We start from the raw sequence: 18,932 nt of genomic DNA on the forward strand, positions 1-18,932 counted from the left end.
TTTTCTATAGCCACATACGTCAATGGGCTCTCCGGTGAACGATCTGATTTTTATGTCAGATTTTTCAAGTTTTCCTCCGATGCTTGGTTTGAATTTTTCCGTTCAGACTCCCTCGTTAACTATTATATATGGTGATCCAGAGTCTGCAACGATGTTAATTTCCACGCCTCCTATAGTCATGCAGCATATAGGTTTTCTTGTCTTTGTCATTGTCTTAGTTGCACCCATTTCGTTGAAATCGCTGCTTTGTTCTTCATCGATGTTCAGTATAAACATGTTAATGTCGTCATCGTCAGAAGCGTTCTGGTTATTATCTTATGCTCCCTCCACTACTTTCACCATTTGTGGCCTCCTTCTACTACAGGCTTTGACGAAATGTCCTTTTACGCCACAATGTGTACACTTCACTTCACGTGCGGGGCATTTAGGGTCATTAGCCATGTGTGATACGCTTAAACATCTGTAACAGTGCCCCCAGTTCTTTGTTTCATTTCTTTTGTATGTTGGTTTATAGTTTCTCTTGTTCCAATTCTGCTTGTTGTAGTTCTTTTGGTCTGACACCCTGCTTACGGTGTCTCCTTCTTTTTTTCCTTTATTCTACGATAGGACTGCTTTAGCGCAACGTCCAGTGAGCTCAGCTTTTCTTGCAATGTCTATTATGTTTTGCAGAGGGTACTCGCCCTTGGCCCACAAATTGTCTTGGATGTTAGAGTTTGAACTCTGCATCACTATTTGATCTCTTATAAACTCGTCGTGGAGTGCACCAAAATGACAATTTATTGCAAGATTTTTGAGCGCAGACACGTAATCATCAATTGATTCTTCTTCTCCTTGCTTCCTATGGAAGAATTTATAGTGATCTACTCCAACGCAAACTGTTGGTTTGTAATATGTGTTGAGATCATCTATGGCGTTAGTAAACATGTCACCTTGATTTTCTGCTCTAATATTTTTGTTGATTGCATTGTATACCTTTATTCCTCCTGCTCCTAAGCAATGCATGAGCATTTTGTATTTTTTTCTACCTTGACTTCTTCATCTTCTTCTAATGTAGATATGTAATTTAGGAAATACTCCCTCCATTCTTCCCACTGGAGGGTAGGTTCACCCCCAGCACGTAGGAATGTTTCAGGTGGAGAAAGGTTCCATACACAACCAGAAGCCATATTAACTTGTATATTAGACTTTTAAATCTGAATATGTTTTTTTAAATAAACTCCTATGTTGTTAAAGCTTGACTGCGGCTGAGGGGGTTTATGCGACTGTGTTGGTTTGTGCCTTACTTGACAGCTTACTAGCGCTTGATTATCATAGTGTATATTGCAGTTCAAATTCTTTTCTTACCTTTTTTTTAACAAACAAGTGTCTCTCACACTTTAAGCATGTAATCTTATTGCACTGTATAATTTTTGTTATCATCCACTTGCCAAAAGATAATTTCCTTACTGTTTTAGAGCTGGGTGCGTGTTAATTATTTCAAGGTTAAAAATGGCGCCGATGTTGTGGTCACGTAAACTAGACCGCTGACTTGAGTTTACCCTTCATGCAAATTTCAAGATGGCCGCTACGTCGTTGCTGTAGACTGACGTGCTGACGTTGTAAACAGCTGACAGTTACCGCAGATGATTTCCGTTGAATTTGACAGTTGGCATACGGCAGTTGCTTTCCGTTTTACGCTATATGAGTATTTCTTTACAAGGGGTGAAAAGCTTATTTCAAACGATAGAGTACCCTATTTTTCTTTGATTTTCACGCAAGGTTGCACAAAGTTTTTTCCTCACTTGTATTTTGTAGAAGATTCAGTTGCTTCTTCTTTTACAGATTTCTGACCTTGTATTTCTTGAAGTATCTTCTACTAGCTTCAGTGGCACATCGTTTACCTCGTAAACTCTTTACAATTTCGTATTCTTAACTTGAATTGCCACGACCGACTGCTTCAGTTCATACATATTTTTTTATTTCCGTGGGTTCTGTGTTGGCGCTCGTCGCCACTTTGTGAAGAACGCCATACACGGATGTGAAGTTGAAGATAGTTCTTTTATTTAAATGCGCCAACACTGGCTCCTACAAAGATCGGAGCTTACGCACTCCCAGTCAGTTCGGTGATCCGCTGTCAACTGTCATCGTGATAGTTCACAGCTGGTGACCTCACCGGTGGTATGGTGTCCGCGCAGGGACACTGTAAGGCATAAACAGAAACGGTGTCCTAGGAGGGACATATACATATAGTCATAACATACCTGCACTTCTTTATTTTGACAGGGAGAGTACTTGCACTTCTCAGAAGATATGCAATGATTTTAATGGTAGCGTACCAGCACTTTTCGAAAGCAAGTAGGCACTCTTGTATAGTGAATCTGCTTTTCTATTTTTCTATTTCAAGCACTGGCGATTTGACTTCACGTAATAACTGTGACAAGAACATGTAGGGCTAAGGTTAATGAAGGAAGATTAATGAAAAGTAACTGCAGCAACATCCTTCTAACCACACATCCACACGGTGTGCACTGTGCAGCGTCAGTGGGCCACACTCTGGGTTAGCAGGCGCTGGATAAATACTACGTTACAATTTAAACCATGTACCTCTTTATTTCTCACCCAATAGACTGCAGAATGCATATAGAATGGTTTCCTCCGCGTTCTGTAATTGTGGTAAGTTGTGCTTTGTTTGCATAATAAACGTCATAGATTATTAATGTGGGTTGCCATGCTCTTTATTTAAACAGCAGCCAAACATAGTAATATTTCATTACTTGGAGTTATTTTTTTCTCCGTTAAACGGCGGTAGCTTTAATGCGCGTGCGCAATACAAAACACTGCCACCAACTAAGATCTCCCAACAACCGGAAATCGTAGCGATCCCTACATCACTTCCGGCGGCCTCAGTAACCTGGTTACAGGGACGCATTGAGGTGGGCGGAGTTAAGAGCGTCATGGCAGTTACCTGCAAGCAGAGTCTGTAAGCACCGCTATTACGCCAGGCACCCTAGACAGGATCCAGAGAGGAAGCGAAGGATGTTTATCTACTTGAGCAAGAAGGTGAGTGCCTGAGCAGGAGCTACACTAGGACGATATGAAAGGTAGAAGCAGCACAAGCAGTGGATGGCTGCCTCGGGGAAGATGCACAGGGAATGAGGGCAAAGCAGCACAGTTGGGGGTAAAATCAACACACAGAGTTGCAGCCGAGGAAAATGGTTCAGTAGGTTGTAATCTAAAAGATGGTCCTGACTCCATGCGTAGATTAGTTGGATTCTTTATTAAGTAGTTACAAGGTGAAAACAAGGAACCCCACCAGAAGCAGCCACCCTGCTGCTCAGCCCATACCCAACTGACACTCACACTGGCTGAGCAGCAGGTACAACAGAGTACTGCAGCAGCACAGAACACAAATCCTCAGTAGCGGTTAGTGGAATAGCTGAAGTGCACACAGCTTAGGTGCAAAACAATAGCTTTTGTACGTGGCGCTTCAAGTCGCCCTTCTGTTTCAAAGAGCTGACTATGTAGCTGACAGGTCAGCATTACTGCGAGCGGAGGGCCCACCTGCAGCATCAGGATGGATAAGCATCAGAGTACTGTGCGTATTGCAAAAGCAAGCGTGTTATGAGGGGTCACGGGGAACCGAGGGGGCGCAACAGAAAAGGAAATTGCCTTTATTTGCATCACATGCCAGTTGCCTTTCCATTTTTATCTATCTCTTTATTCATTTATGCTATTATATAGCGCGGAGGCATCAGAGCGCTATACAAAAGTAGCATGATTCAAGGGTACTGTTACATACTCGCGAGCGCACGAGGCATCTGGTATCCTCGTGCGTGAATGTAGTGGTTATTGTTTACATATGAAGTGGGTAGTAGAGACGCGCTGTTACCTTTTGAAAGGACACGTTAGTTTGGGGCTCGTGGGTGGTTGTTGCTTGAATCTGGCTCACATGTATATATTGAGGGCCGTTTATTCCTTTAACTGTACACTTGGGGTTCTTCATGTACCTGTTTGTGAAGCGCTAATAAAATAATGAGAAAACTCCACAGTGCCGTCTTCTGTGTTTTCCTACCTCGTGGATATTGCTGGATTTCACCTTCAAACACTGGCGACGATCGGGCGACAGCGAGTTAAAGGATATAGTAGTTATGTTCAGATATTGGCATCAATAGCTGCGACCAGGACAAATACAGCCGTTGGACAAGGGACATACATGGTTCAAGCATTGATTTAAGATGATGTGGGGTGTTTTCTGTCTGGTGTTGGCGGTGAACAATGGGTTGAGTGGGGGGGAGGGCACATCGGATTGCAGTGGAGTCCAGTGAGAAGGTGTTGCCTGGGTGGACCATAATGTGTGGGGAGTGGGTGACGGGTGTTGGGGATGAACGGAGAAGGGGAGCGTGGAGGATCGTCGGAGGGCTTGAGGCGGGGCTAAATAAGGTTGATATTGGCCAGACTTGTGTCATTGGCATGGAACATGATTTTCCTGTTGTTGTAGATGGAGATAGCAAGGTTGTCCGAGAGGTCAAAGGTGTAAAAGCATTTGAGTTTGCTACCAAAGGGTATGTTAGAAAGAGGAGTGGATGGGTGACAATTGCGTAGGGACCTGATCTATGGGGCAGCGTTGTGTGTGAAGAGGAGGAGGTCGGTTTTATGGGCACCTTTGCGTTGGCAACGGTATTGGTCTACAAAGTGGGTTTCCGGGTTATCTCTCGGGGGCCTATGTTTCAGGTTGTTCTTTGCCTATTTGGGGGGTACTTGATATTGAGAGCATGTATGTTATTTTATGTTGTACCTTAATTCCCTTAAGTGCATTCCCCTCTTAGCTGCTCAGCCAGAATGAATGTGATGGATGCGTGGAATGTTGGAATGCCTGATGAGAGAGAGAGTGGAATGTTGGTGTGCCTGCTTGCGTGGAGAGAGTGACAGTTGGAGAGAGTGGGCTGAGCAGCAACCATGCTGCTCCTGGTGGGGTCATCATCTTGACTAACATCATCTACTGAACTACCTTGTACCATCTGGTGATCGACTAATAAACCTCTACTTAAATATATACTTCAAGGCTACGTCTGGTATTTACTACCATTTATCCTTTCTACATTGGCGACGATCTGGAAGAAACCCTGCGTGACAAGGCTACTGAAGGTGAAGATAATGTGATTTATGCAGAACTTTATTTGTACAAGAAACTACTCTAAGCAAAGCAACTTTAAAAAGCAAGGAAAATAACGCCCTCGCAGGTCCCACCAGTGTCCTTCACCATCTGGACAGCCTACCCAGGGCGCTTCACATTCCTCATATTTGTGGATTTATTCTTTAAAGGAAAATAGATACAGCGTTATTCAATATATGTTTAAGACTGGCTTACTTTCAGAATCCTGCCTACCGAACTGTGAACTTAAAAGAGAGAAAAAAAAAAGAAAATGTTTCATGATCTTCAAACTACTGGCTTCAGCAGAGTCTTGCAGCGTGTTCAAACATTTGGAGATACTCTCATCTGCAATCTTTTGAAACGAATATGGCAATCTGTATTATCTATTGGTGTGATGAGACCACCATCCACTCGGAAAATTGATGTCAGTTATCTTATTTCAGAAGACACCGTTCATCTTTGTTCTAGCAGAGCTGCGGCTATCACCATGGATTAGTGTGGCATTGGATAATTAGTTTACGGTGTTTGGAGACTGACTGACACGACGGGCTCCGTCTACTATAGCTGCTTGTGTAATTCAACTGACTTGACAGCATTTGCCTTCCACCAGATTTTCGCTACTGGACAAGTGTTGCGTGTCTTGAGGCATGGGCAAGTATGGCGCTATACCTATGTCTTGGGTGAGTTTTTGTCCGTGTTAGTTTTTAAACTTTGAGTCTTGATGAGGGTGTCAGCCGTTAGTAAAGCGCGTTGCTGTTTGCCATTTGAAAATGTTGCACGTGGATTCCTCAGCGCGCTCGAGCTCACCTGCATTCCCTCGTGAAGCGTCTCTGCTTCCATGCCTGTCGGAGCTGCTCCTTGTCGCCTGTGTGCATGGACGTACTGTGAGCCATCCGGCACTGCGTCATGAAGCGTGCCGCCATATTGCGTTTCCACCAGAGCCAGGAGCATCAGCCGCGCTGCCTTCTGCTGTTCATTCAGCGGACCACGCTGCCAACCACGCTTGTTTCTTTTGGAGGACAATAAAGTTTTTTTTTTACGGAAAAACATCAGGACATCGTATCCTGTTAATTCCTCAAATGCTTGTCAGCTCAGCAGAAATCGAGTAGTGCGGAGTATTGAACAGTCACATTGGTGAACAGTCGCGTTGGTGATCTGATTTAAGCATTTTTTTTTCAATAAGGAAACAGAGAGCCAACCATTGAAGCACACACAGTAATACAAACGCTGTATGTTTCGAGTCTGGATGATTTGGTACTATTGCAGAGAAGTACCTTTAAAAGTGGAACTACGGTGACAACTTTATTTGTTTTAGTTTATTGTGTTTCAATGGACAGTGTTTCTTGACATGTGTTTTGCACTGTGGTTACTTTATAAGTTTTATGCTTTCTTTATGTGTAATGTATGCTTCATTAGTTATTTCACAATGTTAGTGACATCGCACAGTAGTGAGTTTTTCACTCTTCATGATTTTTATATTATGGTTGCGGTTGATACTTCATAGAGAGTTACGCTTTGCCTTATTTGATGTTTCCTGATGTAGATACTTTCGGGGTATCTGGCATTTTCTTTAGGGTATTTGTTGTTTAGGAGCTGGTCTTCTTACACTAGTTTCATTCTTCGGTGGGGGTGGTGCGCACACCCTTCACACTGATTTCACCCTACACAGTCTTTGGTGCCTAGCAGTAGTGTTACGCTTGCATTACCCTTTAGATTGTTATCTATCAGTGATTACTTGCGCAGTGGGCTGTGTACCCATCTTTGGTGAAAAATGCGCAATGGGCAGTATACCCACATTTTCTTTAGAAATAAGTAACGGGCAGTGTACTCCTTTTTAGTTAAGTTAAAACGTGTAGTGGGCAGTGTACCCATCTTTAACTAAAATGCGCAATGGGCAGTGTACCCATCTTTGTTTGTAATGCGCAATGGGCATGTACCCACTCTTTAGTTTGTTATTCTCAGAGGTGCTTTAATGTTTTAGTACATGAGGCGTGCAAAAGAGGATGAGTGTATAGGTATTTACATCTCTCGGGGCTCTTATTTAATGTATTAGTATATTAGGTGTGCTAAACATCTCCCGGGGTTCTTCACTCTCCTAGTCCCGCACTATTTCCTCTATGGTGCTGTGTGTAGAAATGTAGTTGGGGTGTCAGACTTTTTTTTTTTTTTTTTTCTTTTCCCCCAGCTGTCAGTTACGCTACCGCTTTGCACTTCTTTTTACCCCCTTTACTTGTTCTGCCTTCTCTAATCTCTGTTATTATCTACTTATATTCTGTTTTTCACTTTAATCACACTTGAATGTTTTACATGCAAGGTTCCAACCTGTTCTATTGTTTTTCCCAAGGGAAGGGGAAGTGCTATTTGTATGTTTTGAACTTGAATCCTTGCTAACTACCACTCTTCTTTCATTCTTGTTGCTTTTGTGCTATTTACTCATCCCTTACTTCTATCTCACTGCATTTTCATATTTATTCTTCTTATTTATTGTGTGCGATGTTACATGCATACTTATTCTTATTTTTGCTGCAATGTCGCAATTATTGTTGTTTATTGTTGCCAAGGGAAGGGGATATGTTGTACCTTAATTCCCTTAAGTGCATTCCCCTCTTAGCTGCTCAGCCAGAATGAATGTGATGGATGCGTGGAATGTTGGAATGCCTGATGAGAGAGAGAGTGGAATGTTGGTGTGCCTGCTTGCGTGGAGAGAGTGACAGTTGGAGAGAGTGGGCTGAGCAGCAACCATGCTGCTCCTGGTGGGGTCATCATCTTGACTAACATCATCTACTGAACTACCTTGTACCATCTGGTGATCGACTAATAAACCTCTACTTAAATATATACTTCAAGGCTACGTCTGGTATTTACTACCATTTATCCTTTCTACATTTTACTTTTCCTTTGCAACCGAATTTAGTCAACCACGCAGAATAATGTAGTTATCTATTCCTGCATAATTCTAATGGCACTGTGAGGGGTCAGCAGCCTCCAAGACTGCTAGAGACCAGCTGCAGTAGGACAGTCGAAGGGTCAGTAGCAGCAAAGGAGGCTGAGCAATCAGCTGAAGGGCTAGCAGCAGAGGCTGCACAGGTCTGAACAGTAAAGCAGTAGACGGGGCCTTGAGCATCGGCTGAAACACGGGAAACTAAGTGGTAAACAGTATTGTGCAGGGCTGCAGACTCGCTCAACGCCATCAAAAATAATTTAGGAGTCAAAAGTAATGCAGGGAAATGAGTTGTCCAGTAGCAGGCAAAGCACCTGGAAGAGCTGAAGTGATAGTAACAACAGAGTGTGTTGAGATGTGATTAGCCTGCAGCAAAGATGGGCCAGGTGTGCAGCATCAGGCTGGTGTGCTAAGAGATCCCGCGGCAGAACAGAGAGCTAAAAGATCCAGAGAGCTATGTGGTCCAGAGTCATGTATGGCCTGGTTGTAACCCTGAAGCTATTGTGGCCAGCAGTAGGCCAGGAAGCTGCTGTGTCAGCCACAGCAACACAGAGAGGTATCTGGTCCAGTTGCAGTTCCCGGGACTGTATTCCATCATCACCCACGGAGCTAAATGTTCCAGTTGATAACTGGATGAGGCTGCAGCTTACAGAGCCAAACGATCCATTTCATATCTAGTGATCTGAACGTTCCATCTACCCTGCCTGGGAGGGGCAAGGTCAAACCGCAGCCCAGGGAGCAAAAGGGTTCAGGAGAAACTCAGGGAGCTGATGTGTTCAGTTTCAGTCCAGGGATCTGATTGTCCAGCAGCATGTCAACAAGAAATTGCTTCAACAGCAGCCCAGGGAAATGGTGGGTGTAGCAGCAGCATCCTTGGGAGATGATAGGGCAGTTACATCTAAGGGAACAGTTGGATCCAATGGTAGCCTAATGGACCTAGTGGCACCCCATGGAGCTAATAAGTTCTGCGACAGCTAAGGGAACTGATAATTCCCATATCCGTCCAGACACTGAGTCTCCAACAGAAGCCTAGGACCTGATGTGCTAGCAGAAGCCCATGGATGTGATGAGTCCAGCAGTAGCCAACAGAGCTCAATGGTTCAGCCGTGCCCGGGAATGTCTAGCTGCAGCCTAAGTAACTGAAGGCTTCATTTACAGCCTAGCGAGGTGATGGTTCCAGCTACAGCCCAGAGTGCTAATCGATCCAGCTACAGGCCATGGAGTGACTGGGTCCAGCTACAGGCCATGGAGTGAATGGGTCCAACTACTGCCCAGGGAGCTAAAGGGTTCTGCAGAAGCCCAAAGAGCTGATTGGTCCAACCGCAGCCCAGGAAGTTCAATAGTCAAGCCACAGCCTAGCAAACTGATGGGCCCAGCGGCAACCTGGGGAGGTGATGTGTCCAGCGGGAGCCCAGGGAGGTGATGGGTCGATCAGGAGCACAGGGGGGTGATTGGTCTATTGGCAGCTCAGTTAGCTCATGGGTCCATAGGCTGTAAACGGAATGGACTAGTTGAGCCACAGCCAGGGGAACTGGTATGTGAAGTAGCAGACTATGGAGCTGATCAGTTCGGCGGCAGTCCAGAAAGCTGATTGGTGCATTAGCAGCCCAGGGAGATGCTGATTTTCCAGCAGCACACTTGGGTAAGGGCCCAGCGAAGCATGGGGATCTAAGGGGCCCACATGAACTACACAGAGAGCTAATGTACATTAGGAACTCCAAGATGTGATCTTAGATGCATTATCATCAGCATTAGAGCCAGAGAAGCCAGCAGTAGGAATATACCTCCCATGTTGCTGACTATGATTACTTACAGGGGGCCTCATTACGTGGACTCCGTTGTGCAGCTGTATTGGTATCACTGGAGGTCCCATTAACTCCTGGGGTGTGTATTTCACAGGTATTACAGGTTGAACTCTGAGAATCCATGAGAAATAAGGAATTACCAGGAAATCAGTAATTCCAGGTTTAATTTTGCTTGATAAGTCCTCATTGTCCCTCGCCGTTTTCTCCAGAGATTTCGGTTGCATGTAGCACCAGAATCTCTAGGGGAAACATGATCAGTCTGTGATATTTGCATGATCCTTGTCATTCCAGATAGGCCACATTTGGCCCCATTACAAGTGTCGCATACCCACATCCAGTATGTCCACAATCATGGAGCTATCTAAGTTGGTGAAGAGTTTAGCAGGTATTCCGAGAGGAACCCTGATGTTCCACTGAGAACTAGGGAGTTAGTGGATGAAGCATTACAGGCCGTAAAAAGTCATACAAATGTTACTACACTTGGAGGTCTAGTAATTTGAATAATTTATGCTACCTAACTGTAATGTACTTGACATGTAAACTGGGCTCAAATTGTGTGATCCTAGGCAAATATTTTATTTTACAGAGGCCTTTTTCTTCATTATCACATTTGAGAGAACATTCAAATATCTGAGCTCAGCATTTGTGCTGTTTGATTAAATAGACTGAGGGTTTGCTCCATGTATAATAAGAAGGGAGCCCACATATAGGGTATACATGATCCCAGATTTGCCTAAAGTTCTCCAATAGCATTACCATCAGGACAGGGACAGCAGTGTTTCTCAGTTCGTGTGTAAAAACTCACTTTTAATAAATATATTATTAAATCATGATGTGGTATCACACTGTCATTTACAGACAGTACTTTTACCATTGAAATGACCAAAAACGTTCCCACTAACCTACAGTTTTACTGGTAAACCTACATCCTGTATAAACAATAATCTGTTGAAATTGGGTTTCAGCAAACTTATTTATCAATTGCATATCACCAAATAAAGTGTCCTGATTTCTTTTCATCCTAGTAAAATATTTCTTATCACACAATTACAAAAAATAGGCGTTCATAAGTATTTAAATATAATTTGAAATGTTTGTACAGTTCACATATTAGCCATTTAAATGTGCGCTTGAAAAAAACATGACACCATAAAACCTTTCATTTCACACTCTTTGCATAACATGTCACACAGTTCCTTTACAAAATCCTTGCACTCTACAGTCGGAGAAGGTAAAGTAATTGTAAGAAGATGTAACCTGACTTCTGACCTCTGTCTCTGAACACAGAGCAAATGTCTCATTTATTTGTGAAACATGACCAAGGAGAGACCCTCGAGTAAGAAGCAAAAGGATTTATCAAGCCTTACATATTGACGCGCTCCAGGTGTCATGTTGGAAGAGTTTTCTCACTCGCCTACATAGAAGGGGGTGTTTTAATTGAAGCTGGGTGCACAACAATCGCACTATTCGCTATATCTAATAAAAACAAAGAATAACCAGCACAAAGGGATAAAGAAAATAGGAGACTAAGGATAAAATAAAGAATCTGGATCCACATTACTGAAGTGTGTATCTCGAAATTGTACAGAGAAGCTTTTCCTTCCTGAGTGCTGCGGCACCAGCGTTTTTATATTTATCAATGTATAACTTGGATAAGGAAAGATAACGGTTAGTCTTGGGGAAGGTGGGTACATTCAGACAACTTCACCGAAACGTGTCAACGCAGCAAGAACGAAAAAGACAGGGAATTTCTTCCCCTGCTGGGTGCTGTTTACATTAGTGTTCAAATTAACAGTTGCAAGACAAATTTTATTGTCTGGTAGTTTCCTGTCCAGTGGGGTGGTTTATTTTGCAATTGATGTGTATAGGAGAATCTAGGTTTTTAATAATTCGTGTGTATCTGTATACATGGTTTTGTTGATATTCAAAATGTCTAATTATTTGTGATGTTTAATTGTCTGTGATGATTTGTATTTGTATTATACATTTTTACCTATTTGAGCTTCTGATCTATTAAATACGCACAATAGTGCTTGTATACTCTTATTAGAGACTCTTAGTTTAATCTTGGGGGAACATTGATGCATCAGATGGTGATTGGCATGAGTGAGGAGTAAATGACCAAGTGTGCAAAAGGTTTTAACTTTCAAGTTACATAGTAGCTCTGTCCCTCTGGATTTGTAGAGCCCCTCTCCTTGTTTTCAAGGGCCACAGAGCAAATGTGACAAGATAAAAACAAGATTTAAAGGCATCTTTACTGCTTCTTCACTTTCTGAGGGAACAGAACACCTGCCACCATAGCGAGTGGGGGAGTAGACCTCTCGAGGCCTGTGCTAATTACACATGTGATTTACCTAGTTAATCCCTATTCTTCCGCAGAGTTTTCAGTTGTTTCAAATAACCGAAATCTCCAGGGGAAATACAGCAAGTCCATGGACCTCTTAATTTCCAATAGAGGTGGTAGCAGAGCAATTGGAATAGATTTGACCCTGTTGTCCTGGACTAACATTAGACATTCCAGTGGTAAACCATTCACTTTTTGGGTGAAATCCCCTAATTCTTGCACCTTGTTACAGTGCTCGAGTGGGAACAGCAGCAGGTAGATTTGAGTAGCGCCAGTGGCTGCAGCAGAAGGAACCAAGAGGCAATGCTGCTGGAAATGTACATTATCGTACAAAGGGGAGGAAACATTATCCAGGCGTCTGCGGAGGAAACGGGTGACTGTGCTGCAGCGGCGTGGTTGCTGTGCATATTTCAGTAATTTGTACTAAATTTGCTAATCTGTCTTCTGCATGCATTCAATCACAGAACTGTCCCCCACCCATCCCCCAATAAAATATTATTTTTTTCAAATATTTGTTCCAGTGAGGATTACAAATGCTAAAACGTGTTTTATTATTGCTCTCAGAAGTACCTTTTACATAGTGATCGTGATTCCATATCAGTGGGATAACCCATTTTTATTTCTACAAGTTTTTCCCAAGTGCACCGATTTATGTGGATCGAGACTGCAGCTCATTAAATACATTAGCTGTGTTCATTTTAGATTTATTTGATTGGTGATATTTTCATAATGCAGACCTGGTCCACAGTAAACCTGTGCACTTTACATAGTAGATCAGTTATGTTGTGCTGTCTCCCCTAAACTCAGCACGATGAACTTACTTTCTCCACACAAGGTGTAGGGTTTTTCTGCTCATATTCTCTACATTTCATATATATGGGCATCAAACTGGATGGTTGTCAATTTATGTTTATGTACCCTTAAATGTTGTCAGTGAATCACACCAAACTGTGTATCGATTTTCTATGCCAGTCTTACTTTTTGAAACTGTATACATGATTCAGTGTGTTAAGGTCTTTTAATCAACATTGGTTGTACTTATTCAGGGTGTAATTGTAATCTTTGTACAGCACTCTCATGCTCCCAGGTTTGATCAACGCTATATAAAACTACAACAGCTTGTTTGTGTTTTTAGTTGTCTTCTAAATTACATATCGCTGGGCGTGGATACTTTGATTGTAACACTCAGACTCCATTGGGTCTTCTGCAGGGTGGGTCCCATAACCACTCAGCCCCCCTTGTGTTTGTAAGTACATTGTTTTTTTCTAGATGCATTTGTGGAAGGTTACATGTGGAGCAGTTGGTGGATACACTTTGGAGAGTGATGATGAAATATCGAGTTGATCTTTCCAGTCCTCATTAAACTTATGATGGATGGGCAAGTGGATAATGGAAAATTCACGGTCCCGCCACGCTTTTGCCAAATCTTGATGAATTGGGACATTATCTATTATTTATACACTGTTTACTTAATTTGCAGGTTTTAAAATGGTCGTTCACCTCTTGATGATCTCATTCATTTCACCTTTTCACTTTGGCGTATTAGATTATACTTTCATCTCATTGCCCCGTTTTAGGTTGTTGTTTTGCCAGCACAGCTTTCAACCCTATCGTTTACAGAATACATAGAGCAGGCTTTGGGTCAGCCCTTTTAACCATTGGCTTTCTTTGACCATTCTAGTTCAGCCATTGACTTGAGACTTTGTCAATCTCTAATTTGTGAAGCCCAGTGAATCATTCATCTCTCGTCTGATGCATTGGCTATTTGGGTGTATCATTTGGCCTCCATTCCAGGGAACTGCACATGGGACTATTTTTCTGTTTCAGCCCCCTCTGTCCACTCCTGCCAGCTCAAATGTGCGTACACTGCACGCCTGAGAACATGTAAACTAGGTCTGTTGGTTTTGCCAGTGCTTGTTTATTTGTGCTCCATCTTTAGCATAGAGTCTAAAGTACAGAGTGTTATTAAGCCCCAGATGATGACACTTTTTGTTCTCATTCACTGGGGGCATCAAGCCACTGTAGGTGAGAATACTGGTAGGAGTAGATGGTATGAAGCAGATCAAAAGGGATGTGAATCTGTTATTCATTGAGATCTCCGGTAACACCAGCCTATAACAGTGCTGCACAGGAGATGCGTAACACAGCTGAAAGACGTAGTCCCATGCTACGATATATTGGGGAATGGTGTTAATTAGCCATGTTACTCAGTTCTGCCCTTCACACAGTTCTACTTTTTTAAGGAAATCAAGGGGCCCAACTGAAGTTTAGTGTTGTACCTCGAAATAAAGAGCCCACAAGGTCGCAACAATCTGGCAGCTGGTCTATAAAAAAAAAAGAAATATTTTAAGATTGTGGTGTGGGCTGCAAAAAAGAGAATTCGCTTACAGCCAGTGGGTATTATCTATTAAGTCTGTACATTGGGGGATCGACATATGTTTTAGCTATTTGTTAACTCCTTAGATAAGCCACCTGTGGTTAACAATTCAAATTATGTCTTGCAGGATGTCTGGATAGAAGAAATTACATTATTATAGGTAACAAAGATGCATCCTTATTTATTAGAGAACCATTCCTCTGTTCCTAACACTAATGAGGTACTCGTTGCAGAAGGAAAGTGGAAGGGCGGATATATAACTCTAGTTCCACTGATGATGCAGGGCCAAGTGGTATCCCAACCCTTTTATTTAAGAATGTTTCTAAATTTTGGACTTACTGGGTGGATCCACTTTTTTTCTTACAGCCTGATAACCTCCATGATCCCTGTTGCATACTCTTGTGCAATTCAAAATTAGGTGTTTTCCTTGTTATCGATGGATCTCAACCATGCACCCCGTAAGGTGACTGATGTCTCAGGACGAATGTACCCTGCTAGAGTGAATGATATTTCAACAAATGCTCAGATTTTAGCTTGAATGCAGACGTGTGTGTGTGTGTGTGTGTGTGTATATATATATCTATCTATATATATATATAGCTATCTATATCAAGCAACAATGGTTCACCATAGACATATTTTGGAAAAGTAGAAATTAAAAGAATATATGAATGCAACTGGTCTCCACAGGTGGTCCATTAAACCGAAATATAATTGCATGTGACGTTTGCTGGTACATTAACCAGGAATATATGCGCTTTAAACATTTGTTGGCGTGACTTAGGTCATTTAGAAAATAAAATAAATTGAAAAATACCATAGAAAATTACATTAGATTCAAACTATTCACACAATTTAGCGAATAATAACAGTAATATTCATGTAGAATAAAGTGCTCAAAACATGAACAGGTTAATAAAGACGTGAGGGTGCCTCAGGACAAAGAGATGGCATAAGACTCTTGGCTTCTCAAATGATTCACAGGGATGGGGTCAATTAATTAGTCCATGTAGCATCTGTAGTCTGAAGACTAATGTAATTATTCTATGGTTGGTTTTCAAATGTATTTTATTTTCTAAATTGCCTACGTCCTGCATACATTTTCCCTTGTATTATTAAGGGTATATCAGGAATGGGAATGACAGAAAAAAATGGTACATGAGGGCCTTCCTTGGCCACGGCCAACTGAAGTATGCCGCAATGGCAAGCCCTTAAACTAAGGCCCAGGCACAAATAGGATTCACACCTCCTCTTTACCACTGGTCTAAAATGACGTAACAAGTACATATAAGTAAAACAGATAACAGGAGAAAAAAAACAGTTAGTCAGTTCCTAATATGTGGCTATCTGCATCAAGCAGGTAGCTATACAGGTATGGCATGAAAATGCATGAAATTAGTAAACCTATAGATCTATCTACCACGTCAAAAAATGTAGGAGTTTATGGAAGAACCGAACCGGGACATATTCTATTAAAAATTTAGGTAGCCTCTTATAATCAATGGAGGCACAATGGTGACCCCAAATTTTCTTCTAGAAGGCAGCTAGTAGGTAGATTGAGTAAGAAAGGTTCTTGTCCTCTGCAAGTGGTCTTGCTAGAAAAAGGAGTATTTTAGGCCATTAACTTATCCCAATTCTGTCTACCCAAAAAGCAGCTTGCTTTTTTTACTTTATGGTCTTTGATTGAAAACCCTAAAACAATTGCTATATATGTTGTAGCTTTCAGTTGGCACGTTGGCCAAAGATCTACAGGCATGCTTTAGATCATGCACAGTTCTTTGAGCGATGGAAAGAAGATTAGACAGAGGTTTTTGTAAGAGAAGATGTGATTTTTAAGGAGAGACCATGTGAGAAAATGCATAGGGTGTGTCTAACAAGCATAGTTCAGCATCATTTTAAACCTCTCTCTTGGAACTATCAGATTGATAGACTGCAGCAAAGAGATGCAACTTTCTGTTTCTGGTAATCGATAGAGCTGTTCCTCACTGTGTGTATCTCAAGCATCACAACCAGCAGACAACATTTTATTGGTTTATTTAGTTATTAGAAGGTAAGCCTAAAGTCATACTCATGTTTCAAAGAGTTTCACATAAAAGAGATACACTGTAGTGGCAACTAGTGAGGCGTGTACAGTAATGTCATGAAGTCAGAAATTATGTTCAGCATCTACATGTGAAGGTAGGATGAAATCTATGAACATCTATGCAAGTTGGCAAGTCTCTAAATAAAGCACATTACCAACTATACTAAATGACATTATCTGTATATAAGGATCCACACAAAACAGATATCCCTGCAGTTCTTTTCTTTACTTCATTTACATTTCAGGAACACATCAAAAGTGGTTTGCCCACAGGAACCTAAATAACACTCCTTGTTCAAACATCAGATTTACACAATTATTTTTTTACATCAAGCGTTATGTCCTGTTTGAAGGAAACCGAATGGAATAAATTCTAACAGATATGAGAACTGTTGCCTGGAAACACTTCCCTTCTGTGGGGGTCTGTGTGAGCAGGCCTCAAAAAATCCTAAAATGTGTTTACCACAGACCTGCATGCCTAGTGACTTGAATAATCTGCTCCACTCCTAATGCACTCAACCCATAAACTTGTCTCAAACTGTGTGATCCTAGGAAAATATTTTATTTCACCGAGATGCCTTTTTCTTCATTATCACATATGAGAGCAACTTCAAATATGAGTTCAGTATGTTTTCTGTACAAAAACCTTTTGTTTGATTTTATACACTAAACCTTTGCTCCATGTATAATAAAAACCTAGCCCACATATAGGCTACATATGACCCCTGATTTGCCTCTTATTTCACAAATAGCAAGCTAGTCTGGCTGATGAGGAGTGATACCCCGATACCGGTCACAGGATTCTTGTTTACAGTCCAGGGAGGATCTAGCCTGGCAGTTCGGACTGGACTGTCCGCATGGGGTCAAGACTGATTTGCATATGGCTGGGTCCAAACTGGGGTGCCGTGGTGAACAAAACAATTATGGATTCTACAGATCTGTGACTGGGGGTGTCTGTTTGATTTGTCAGCATTCTGTCCATCATTTGTTCAATTTGATTTTGTCGCCCTAAGTGGGAGCGGTATGCCAAGACATGGGTCCCATGCTCACTTTGCCACTGGATTCCTGCTAGCCTGGCTGATGAGGGGTAATACCCCAAAACCGGGCCCAGGATGCTGCTTTCCGGTCCAGGGAGGATCCGTTCTGACAGCTCGGGTTGGGATGTTCCCATGGGGAGCAGGGTCAGGACAGATTTGCATATGGCTGTGTCAAAACTGGGGTGGCGTGGTGAGCACAAACCGATGGACTAAATCCTGATCTGTGACTGGGGGTGAATATTTGATTTGTTCACCATTCCGTCCATCATTTGTTCTTTTTCTTTTCACAAATAGCACTGTCTTCAGGGTGGGGGCAGGAATGTTTCTCAGTTCATGTTTAAAAGTTCTCTTTCAATAAATATATTACTAACGCATGATGAGATAGCCCACTGTCATTTACAGCCAGCATATTTCTATTGAAATGGGCACAAACTTTCCCACTGATGTGCAGTTTTGCTTATAACACTATATAGCGTACACACTATAATGTGTAGAAATCGGGTTTCAGCAAGTATTTATTTATCATTTTCACTTCAATAAGTAAAGTATTCTGATTTGTTTTGATCATATTTACCTTTGTTTCGATTACACTTCAACATTTTAAATGTGCTTTTCTAACTACAGAAAAATATTTTGAAATATTTGTAGAGTTAATTTATAAACTATTAAACACTGTGTGTTAGAAAAAACGAACATTCTACAACCTTTAATTTCAAACAGTCTGTACCCAGGACTATTGTCAGACTGTTCAATTTACTTTTCTTTCTCTGAATTCGAGGTTGGAGGATTTTGTAAACCCCAATCTCCAGGATAAAATAAGCTTCAGTTTTAAAGAAGATATAAGCTTATATTTGATCTGTTTTTGAACGCACTGCAAGTGTGACAAGATAAAAAAAGATTTAAAACCATCTATAGTGCTCATTAACTTTCTAAAAGAACAGAACACCCTTCTTTACCGGCTCTAGCTCTCTTGCCAGACCAGGCCAGCAGGCACTAAAATAGCTTGCCATCATAACATCTGACTATTGCGTTTCTTGAGACCTGATCTAAAAATAAAATATTGTATACTTCTGTAGCTCCACAGAGACTTGAAGGCAAAATATTAACCTTTGATGTAAAACAGTATAAAGAGATACCCACCTAGTGGCTGGACTGTGCAACCAGGAAACCTGAGATAAATCCTGGCCTCCATCATTGACTAATTTGTGTGCTCT

The 18,932-nt window shown here is 41.8% G+C and overlaps 1 protein-coding gene across 1 annotated transcript in view; it reads left to right on the forward strand.

Moving 5' to 3' along the window:
- Window positions 1-2,898: 2,898 nt before the first annotated feature.
- Window positions 2,899-18,932, forward strand: part of WDR35 (WD repeat domain 35) — a 515,604-nt gene continuing 499,570 nt past the window's right edge. Inside the window, exon 1 of the mRNA XM_085610631.1 lies at window positions 2,899-3,039. Coding sequence (XP_085466757.1) covers window positions 3,016-3,039 — 24 coding nt within the window. The 5' untranslated portion in view covers window positions 2,899-3,015. The remainder of the gene's footprint in view (window positions 3,040-18,932) is intronic.

This window comes from Triturus cristatus, chromosome 6 (assembly GCF_964204655.1).
Source record: "Triturus cristatus chromosome 6, aTriCri1.1, whole genome shotgun sequence".
NCBI lineage: Eukaryota > Metazoa > Chordata > Amphibia > Caudata > Salamandridae > Triturus > Triturus cristatus.